This window comes from Opisthocomus hoazin, chromosome 26 (assembly GCF_030867145.1).
Source record: "Opisthocomus hoazin isolate bOpiHoa1 chromosome 26, bOpiHoa1.hap1, whole genome shotgun sequence".
Lineage (NCBI taxonomy): Eukaryota > Metazoa > Chordata > Aves > Opisthocomiformes > Opisthocomidae > Opisthocomus > Opisthocomus hoazin.
The window spans coordinates 7,858,890-7,868,528 of NC_134439.1; the positions used below are offsets into that span (position 1 = coordinate 7,858,890).

The following is a 9,639-nucleotide window of genomic DNA, read 5'->3' on the forward strand; positions in this document are numbered from 1 at the left end:
CTGATGATCAATGCAGCAAGAATGAGTAGCTCACCTGGAGACACCTGCTCTGGAGGCAGAGGAGATCAATTCCCCGTACTCTAACCGAGTACTTGTCTGACTTTGCACTTAGACCTTTACTTAGATCTTCACTTCAATGAAGACTGAAGACTGAGGCCTTAACTGTAGTTAGAGGCTCAGAAATGGCGTAGGTGAACCCCTTACCTTCTTCTCTCTGTATTCATGTGTCCATAGATGCCTTTAGTTATCTCCCACCGTGGAGGTTTCAAGACCATGTTAGTATCCAGCACCACATACTTGACACTTCCAGTCTCTCGGGACATGGCTATTTCAGACATCTCCAGTTTGTCAGCAAATGGCTACACAAGACAGCACTGAGTTCCTGACAATCTTCACATACCACACCTGCAGGCAGGAGGCAAACACCCAGCCTGACAGCCAATTTAGAGAATTGCATGCCTGTTCTTTAATTGGCCTGGGTGAAAAGAGAGCATTATCTATCTTCCACAAGCCCATGAGATATCCCCCGAGGTCAAACTCCCTGTGGCACACAGAGGGAAAACAGAAAACCATCTCCTTGGTGTGGCAAGTTTGAGCTTCAGTGTGTTAATGAGGTGGGTGTGGGGATGTTCTTATGCTAATGACGCTGATGACTCTCTGATGTATGCTGTTCCTATATGGAGCTAAACTGCAGACACTTTACACTGTGTGTATGCACACAAAGCCCTCTGTTGCAGAACTACAGTGGTGACTGTGGGGGTGAAACAAAATCAGGAGCACAAGCTGTCAGTACCTACTGGGTGGATGGAGAAGATACAATGTCAGACAATTGTGTACAGCCTGAAGTGAAGCTGCATGGTTAGAGTGATTCATTCACACTTCACCTGACACCACGGCATCCAGAGCTCCTCCAATAAATCAACCTCCTGCCAATGTTCACCCTTAGCCAAGGGGACCATGGCTTCTTCTGGAAGATGGTGCATGAAAAGATGTCATTTGAATCATTTGCATTGGCTGAGCTGGTGAGTGAAGCCCACCCAAGACCTCTAGCATAGAGTTCCAATGCCTTGCATGTTTTGGAAGAGCCAGAATAAGGGGGATTTCTCTGCTTTTTTGCTATATGAGATTTCTAGTATGTAAATTCCTAAGCAGGAAGAAAGGAGAGAAAGGGATCCTTCAGTTTGTAGTTCAACCCCATCTGTCTCAGATATGCACCTGAGGATGGGATTGGTTCTGCTCTAGAGAGCTAATCCAGAACCCTCCTTTGTCTGCAGGGGGACTGTACTCTGCATCTCAGCTGGCTTCTCAGCAGACCTACCTTGGATGGGACTCAGCTCAGCAGATTTGCCTTCAGTCACAGAGGTATGCATATCTCTGCCCAAGCTGAGATGCCTGATTTCTCCATCCGAGCTTCTCTCTAGACTCCTGCCTTAGTCCTCAGAGGCAACTTGTCAACCTTGGAGGGTTTTTAACCCTGTACATGAGGTAAGATGAGCCAAGTCTCCCTAGGGTCTTTTCTCTGTCCACTCAGAAAAGAGAGTAAGCTGAGGAGCTGAGACAGGAGTATTTCATTGTAGGTCTTTCAACCTGGTTAGCCGAAGTCCTTCCACTGACTCTGAGATAACAAAATTACGAAGAGGTGAGACTTACCCCTAGCAGCTATACTGAGAAGCAGACATCTGTGGAGGTAATGGAGTTACTTCCAAATGCTTCCTGTGATGGAAGAAAGGAAATACATAACATCATAAGTGCTTGAGTAATGTCTGTCCTGCTAGCCTCCTGCCCTGTGCTGCTGCCATCTCATCAGAAGCCATTGTGATACACTGACCTGGAAGGGGTGGGAAAAACCTCTTCCAGTACCATGTTGTCATGACAGTTTTCTATTCCTTCAGTCTCATTTGCTGAAATCACAGCTCAGTATTTCCTGCCTTGAAGAGTATAGGAATTTTATTCCCTTCCACTGCAACAGCATTTCACTTGGCTGGAGACCCTCAGACTGCCATCCACAATTTCCTAATATGGGATTATCATCTCACAGAAGCAATTGCAGTTATCATGTTCTAAATGAGATGCCTGCACTTGATCTGAAAAATAGTTGTCCAGGTTCATTTGATGGTATAGTTCTGACCTTCAGGGTCAGATGCAGTCCAAAGATGTTTCTATAGCAAAGGATTTCCATGACTATTTTAACTTAGGGTAGACGCTGTTTTCCCGTGCTCTGCAGCAATGTCTTTTTCAGGAATGATGGTGGTGTTTCACTACTAGTAGCAACTGAAGGACCAGCACAGGCATACAAATTCTCACAGAAACTCTCCTGTCTCTGCAGATGGACCTCAACACTTTGGAGGACATGGCAAATGGGACAAGTGTGGAAGAATTCATCCTTCTTGGCTTCCCAGGCACATGGCATTTCCGTGTCTTCCTTGTGGTGGTATTTGCACTGACGTACTCCCTGACAGTAATCGGCAATGCATCCATCATATCCGTTGTGTGGATGAACAGCAACCTCCATACCCCAATGTACTTTTTCCTCTGTAATCTCTCCTTTCTGGAGATCTGGTACACCACAGGTGTTGTTCCCAAAGCCATAGGAGTCATGCTGGGGACAAGCCAGAACATCTCTTTCAGTGTCTGCATCCTCCAGTTGTATTTTCTTCTCTCCCTAGGCTCCACCGAATGTTTCCTTCTGTCTGTCATGGCCTATGACCGCTACTTAGCCATATGCTACCCCTTGAGATACAACTCACTCATGAACAAGGTCCTCTCTGCTCGGTTGGTGCTCAGCTCCTGGCTGGGAGGCTTTCTGGCCATCTCACTGCTGGCCTTTCTGACATCCAGGCTGACATTCTGTGGGCCAGATGTCATCAATCATTTCCTCTGTGATATAGATTCCTGCCTTGCCCTCTCCTGCAGTGACACATGGCCTGTGGAATTGGCAACCTTTCTAGTCTCCATAATTGTTGTGGTGGCCTCCTGTGTGGTCACACTGGTGTCCTACATGTACATTATCTCTTCCATCCTGAGAATCCAGTCGTCCCATGGCCGGAAAAAGGCCTTTTCCACTTGCTCTGCCCATCTCAGTGTTGTCACGATCTGGTACGGCTCCACTATGTTCCTGTATGTCAAGCCATCAGCCAAGAACTCTTTAGATCTGAACAAACTTGTGAATACCTTTAACACAGTTGTAACTCCTCTGCTGAATCCCTTCATTTACACACTTAGGAATAAAGAAGTGAAGCAAGCTCTGGGACGGGCTTTCCAGAGAAAGTGAAGTGGCTTTTCAAAGGGCATGAGTGAGAGCAAACAAATTCACCCCCTTCCTCCCACAAGTTCTGCCCTGCAGAAGTCCCTCACCGAAGTGGTAAGCGAACCCAGGCATCACAGGTACTAAAAAGCCAGCAGTTCCCCAGTGAGCTGATCTCACTCACCTCATGGCCATCTTAGGCTGTGTTGAGCCTTAATTCTAAAGCTCCCATCTCCCTCTGTTCACTCCTGGGTAGATTCAGAATGCCTCACCATGCTTTAAAGACCAGCGACTGGAAAGGGCCACAAGCTCCATCCAGAAATGTTTCTCTGATTACTTCTCCTCCACTGGAGGAGTGGTCCTCCCTCACATTTGTATTCCAGTTTACAAAGTGTTTCACTTTCTCTGGGATTCATCTGAATTACCTAAAGAAGTGCCAACAGCTGGCTCATTACTTCAGGAAAGGGTGTGTGTGTCTCCATTTAGTTTGATATTTTCTGGATGTATCTGTGTCCCATTCTTGTGGTTGTTTCATCGACTCATGCTCTGGTTCAAGATAAAATCTGGCAATGTCTGGTATCTCTACTTATAATCATTATTCCTTGCATAAGACAGTCAGCAAAAGTTACACTCCCCTTCCTTCCCTCTGTCCAGGATATGAATGTACTTTTAAATTTCTAATTAAAAACAGGCAAATCACTGTGCTTCATGCTCATGCCCACCCTTGTCAACTGTGGTATTTTTCTTAGTGGCATTTGGGAAAAGACCTGAGAAAGCCCTTGGAGGCTGGAGAGGAGCCTGAACCTGGGCATGTCCTCAGGTAGCCAGAACTGCTGTTCAATCCTATTCAAGAGGATGCTGATTTGGGGGGAACGTGTGTCTGTGGTGTGTTGAAGCCCTCTACAGCTCTGGAGAGCAACCAAAAGCAGGACCTGAAGTGTCCAAGGGATCCTAGACACAGCACAGTGCAGGACACTGAGGGCTGCCGTCAGTTCCCCATCAACACTGCCTAGAGCCCTCTGAGATAAATAGGGGCATGCAAAGCCTCCAACAGGGCTGGCAGAGCAGATCCACATCACTTGGGAGAGGCAGGCCATCCTGGAAGAGCAATAGGACAGCAAGCAAATACCCTAAGCTCTCTGAGGTGAAATGGATGATGCTTTCTGAGCAACAGAGTCAAATTCACAGGGTGGAATCCAGCTGGAAATCCAGCACCCTCCAGATGAACTTCCACATGCAGTGCTGGGGTGGGATTGCCTGAGAATAGGTCTCCAGAACTATTCCTGTTGTCTGTGGGAGCAAAGGAAATCACGGAGATATGGTTACCATCTGTTGGACAGAGAGTAAGGCTCTTTTTCCATTCTCTGGGAGGACATTAGTACTTCCAAAGGGCACTTGCTTTCCTCCTTGCTATGATTTTCATTTCAGAGGAGATGAATCACATTGTCAAAGCTCTTCTTTCTGCACACTGACAGTGAAGGGAGTCCATGTGAGCACTTCACAAAGAAGAGGTACCAACATGGCAGACACACCTTTAGGAGGCAGAGGCCCAGTCTCACCACAGACTCCAGCTGCCACTGCTGGGCAGGCTGAGCTCAGAGCTACATGCAAGCAGTGGCAGGGATGCAACCTCTCCTGAGAGCACCCCCCCACATTTCTGTGCACTACTGCAACCTGTGGGCACCAGTGTGGGCTCAGTGCACAGAAATTGACAGCGATGTCGTGGAGCTCAGCATCCCACACGTGCAGAAGCACCTGGGAGTCCTCTGCAAACAGTGCAGAGGAGAAGCTCCCCGAATTCCCTGAGGTTTCCATTTGTCCACCCCCAGCAGCATCTGAAGGGACTGGGTCTGGCGCTGCTGGTACCAGAAAATGTCGGGACTGGCATAGCTGGTAGAGAAATTGCAGGGCAGAGGTGCACAGTGTCCCACCTGGAGGGTCATTTCTGCTGGGAACTGGAGCACAGAGTCCTTTCGGGCATGACCTGTAAAGTCAGAAAGGGCTTTCACATTTACTTGCCTGTGTACCTGTGCATCTACCACTTCATTAGCTTGCTCACTGTCCCCACTTTCCACCTCACTTTTCCTAGTCTCTGAAATGCTGAGCTGTTTCTCCCTCACACTTCTTTCTGCAGGTTCTTGCCTCTCCTCACCCCAAGACCATCCTGCTTTTCAGCAATACTCACTGGTCTTTCGGTCCACTCTTCCTCTCCATATCTGCCTCTGAGCTATGCCGACTGCTGTTCTCTCCTTCAGCAGCAGAAGACGTGAACTGTTTCTCTCCCAGCTCTGACCATATCTTCTTGCTAGAAAAATTCCTTCATATGACACATGACAACTTCTGCCATTGTCCTGTCCTTGTAGGGAATTTCAGCTCTTCTTGCACAGAGTTAGCCTTCTCTGTTTGTTCTCCAAGGTGGATGACCATCCCTACAGGCTTTGGTAGCATTTGACCCAATACATCTCTGATACAACCTCCTATATGCCACGTCGCTCCATTCCCTACCATCTTTCCCTCTTACAGGTTTCATATGTACCAGGAGCACATTCAGGAATGCTCAGGACCTGCCAATGTAGGGTGAAGTTTTACTCCTCTTTTGATGCCCATTACTCCTGACATCTCTCAGATTATTTGCCGTGCCCACGTGCAGTCCATGCTCTCCCTACAGCAACACTCACAGGGAGTCAGGACTCACGACTCCTCTCTTCCACCATCAGCCACGCAAACTCTTGCCTCTTTCTCCCCAGCCTGAAAGTCACATCTCACCAAAGTCTGCCTGTTCCTCCAGAGATGCCAGGCAAATGAGAATCAAGTCCCACTTTCCCTTCATGGTGTGCCCAAGGACCTGCCAGCACATGGAACCCAGTGCTGGCAACTTCCCCTCTTCTTCTGCCTCTGACAGATCAAATACACCACCAAAGCACAGCCCAGAGGGCTGCTTTTCCAGGCAGGCTTCTTTGGGTCTGTCCCACACCTCTATCACAGACCCCCTTTCTGTCTGTTCCCCAACCTCTACCACAAGAAAGCTCTCTAGAGAGCTAATGAACTCATGGCTTAAGTACTGTCCATCAGAGGGACAGGCATGCCTTGCAGACTTCTCCTGACATCAGCCACCTAGCCGGTTGCACAGGCCTGCAGCCAGCTCTGCAGAAGGTGGAGAAAGCTCCCTCCTGCACCCACCCATGTCCACCCTGTCCCTGGGACTGTCTGGATGGAGAGAGGACAAGGCACACACTGAAGTGCCTGGACTCAGGTGTCGCACACACTCTCCCTTTGCCTCTGGCTGTAGAGAAGGAACCTGAAGAGAAATATTGCTGTAAAACGCATCTGCTGCAGAAACCAGCTGCACAGCAACAGGCACACTCCCACACTCTGGTGGGGCTAGGACATGGTAACACAACTCTCTTTTGTGCAGGCAATCCCTTTGTGTCCATTCACCTACCCACATTACCCACAACCTCCACCTGCTTGTCCCACTCCAGGCCCCAGAACCCCAATACCCAGGCAAGCAAAAGGGCTACTTGATTCTAGTGTCTTCTGCTGTGTGCTGCCTGGGGCACGGCTCCTCTGCCACTGCTCACCCAGGGCCCTTTGCTCACACAGTTGGCAGGGACTTCAGGAAGCAGGTTATTATCATAGCAGCCCCCATTAGCAGCCCTGGTCCCACAAGGCCTTCAGGGTCCTGTTTTTCAGTTGAGGCCATGGCAGAAGGATGGTGGGCTGCCCTCTGCTTTCCAACGACTACAAACCTGCCAGCAGTTCCCCTGTAATACAACTATAGGTGCCACAGCAGTCCCTAGCTGATTCAGGTGACGGTGCTGGACCTTCCCTCTTCCTTGGACAGGCATGGCAAGGAGGTCCCAGCTGGCAGAACAGCAATGCCCACAAGTGGGCTCAGCTGGGGCTGTCCCCTTGCCCTCATCAAACACACTCTGCCCTGCCTGTGGAGGTTTGCACACAGTCCACCACCTCTTCCTCTTTCCAGGGCCAGTGTATGCTTGCACACAGTAATACACCACCTCTTCCTCTTTCCAGGGCCAGGTGAGCCACAGGGTGCTGGGCCAGTGGTCTGCGACCACTAACAGCCACTCCAGTTTGTCCAGCAGCACTTTGGACAAGTTTCAGACAGCTCTCAAGGAACAAGGGGCCTTAGCCAGGGAGCAGACCATATCAGTGGATGAACTCAGTGGACTGTATGTTGGGGTATGAGCAGGTGACGCTGATGTCAGTGTCCTCAGTGGTCTCTGCCAATGGCTTCTGCTGCACCTGGGCTCCACTGTCAGTCATTGCTGAAGGAGAAGGAAAGGCCAAAAACCACCAAAGATCACCCAGCCCTAATGGCTTGTTTCCCAGATAAATGATCAAGCACTGTGGCAGAGGGACAGAGCTGAACTGGAAGAGACGGCGATGTGTTCCCTAGGGACAGGGACAGAGAGTGATCCTTGTGTGGTTTTGTAGAGCAAGGGGAAGTGGCTGGGAAGGAATTTTGAATAGATGCATGAATGGCGTGATGATGGCGTGAATGACAAGAGCACGGATAGATGAATGGATGAAGAGAGGAAGAGTAGACAGGATAGTTGGGAGTATTACGCTGTAGGAGAGAGGGCTCAACTCACAACAAGAGTGAATACTATATGCACAAGGGGATGCATGGATGTACAGAATAATGGAACGGTGCAGCAAAGGAAAGTTGTGCCTACAGATGTGAAAAAAGAAGAGGGAAAGATGAGAGAGGGCTCTCAGAGTAGAAGGAGGGGTTAGAGATGGTAGTTGCATGGAAGGATGGGTCAAAATACAGATGTGTGGGTGGGTGGATGGATGGATAGGTTGGTGGATGGATGGGTGAGTGGATGGATGAATGGATGGATGGATGGATGGATGGATGGATGGATGGATGGATGGGTGGATGGAGAGAGAGAGGAATGCTGGCAGGGAGAGTGGGTGTTACAGTGAAAGACAAAGGGCTAAATATCAGGCAATAAGTGCTTAATGAAAGAGTGGGTACCTTGAAAGGCAGCTGTACGTGCAAGAAAACTGATAACAATAGAGTTGATTGGCCTGTCAGTCTGACCTCAGTGCTGGCGAAGATTATGGAGCATTTAATCTTGAGTGTGCTCACGGGGCACGTGAAGGACAACCAGGGAATCAGGCCCAGCCAGCATGGGTTCGTGAAAGACAGGTCCTACTTGACCAACCTGATCTCCTTCTATGACCAGGTGACCCTCCTACTGTATGAGGGAAAGACTGTGGATGTCATCTACCTAGACTTTAGTAAGGCCTTTGACACTGTTCCCTGCAGCATCCTCCTGCAAAGACTAGCTTCTCATGGCCTGGATGGGTGTACACTTCACTGGGTAAACTGCTTGGATGGCCAAGCCCGGAGAGTTGTGGTGAATGGAGTTAAATCCATCTGGCAGCCAGTCACAAGTGGTGTCCCCCAGGGCTCAGTTTTGGGGCCAGTCTTCTTTAATATCTTTTCCAGTGCCCTGGATTGAGGGGATCGAGTGGTAAGTTTGCAGATGACACCAAATTGGGCGGGAGTGTCAACCTACTTGAGGGTAGGAAGGCTCTGCAGAGGGATCTGGACAGGCTGGATCAATGGGCCATGATCAGTTATATGAGGTTTAACAAGGCTAGTGCTGGGTCCTGCACTTCCATCACAAAAATCCTATGCAGTGCTACAGGCTGGAAAGCTACCTTGAGGAAAAAGACCTTGGGGTACTGGTCAATGGCCAGCTGAACATGAGCCAGTGGTGTGCCCAGGTGGCCAAGAAGGCCATCGACATCCTGGCTTTTATCAGGGGTAGTGTGGCCAGCAGGAGCAGGGAAGTGGTTGTACCCCTCTACTCAGCACTGGTGAGGCTGCACCTTGAGCGTTGTGTTCAGTTTTGGGCCCCTTACTACAAGAAAGATATTGAGTTGCTGGAGAGTGTCCAGAGAAGGGCAACAAAGCCGGTGAAGGGCCTAGAGAACAAGTCTTAAGAGGAGCGGCTGAGGGAGTGGGGATTGTTTTGTCTGGAGAAGAGGTGGCTAAGGGAAGACCTTATTGCTCTGTACAGCTACCTGAAAGGTGGTTGTAGTGAGGAGGGTGTTGATCTCTTCTCCCAAGTACTAGTGAAAGGACGGGCTCAAGTTGCATCAGGGGAGGTTTAGACTGGATATTTGGAAAAATTTCTTCACTGAAAGAGTTGTAAAGCATTTGAACAGGCTGCCCAGGGCAGTGGTGGAGTCCCCATCCCTGGAGGTGTTCAAAAGCCAAGTAGATATGGCACTTCAGGACATGGTTTTGTAGGCATGTTGGTGATTGGTTGATGGTTGGACTTTATGATCATAGAATCATAGAATCATAGAAAGTTTTGGGTCGGAAGGGACCCCTAGAGGTTGTCTAGTCCAAC

General features: G+C 49.3%; 1 protein-coding gene across 1 annotated transcript; it reads left to right on the forward strand.

The window, feature by feature from the left end:
- The first annotated feature begins 804 nt into the window (after positions 1 to 804).
- On the forward strand, positions 805 to 3,271 carry LOC104327774 (olfactory receptor 6F1). Its single transcript, XM_009932719.2, has 3 exons — positions 805 to 845; positions 947 to 1,022; positions 2,327 to 3,271. The coding sequence occupies exons 1-3, from the start codon at positions 805 to 807 to the stop codon at positions 3,269 to 3,271; spliced, it is 1,062 nt and encodes a 353-aa protein (XP_009931021.2).
- Positions 3,272 to 9,639: the final 6,368 nt, after the last annotated feature.

Excerpts from the sequence above, each read along its gene's own strand:
- LOC104327774 (XM_009932719.2), top strand. The coding sequence starts at position 805 with ATGGAGAAGATACAATGTCAGACAATTGTGTACAGCCTGAA. Across the intron at positions 846-946 it reads ACAATTGTGTACAGCCTGAA|CCAAGGGGACCATGGCTTCT; the intron begins GTGAAGCTGCAT and ends GTTCACCCTTAG. Across the intron at positions 1,023-2,326 it reads CATTTGCATTGGCTGAGCTG|ATGGACCTCAACACTTTGGA; the intron begins GTGAGTGAAGCC and ends CTGTCTCTGCAG.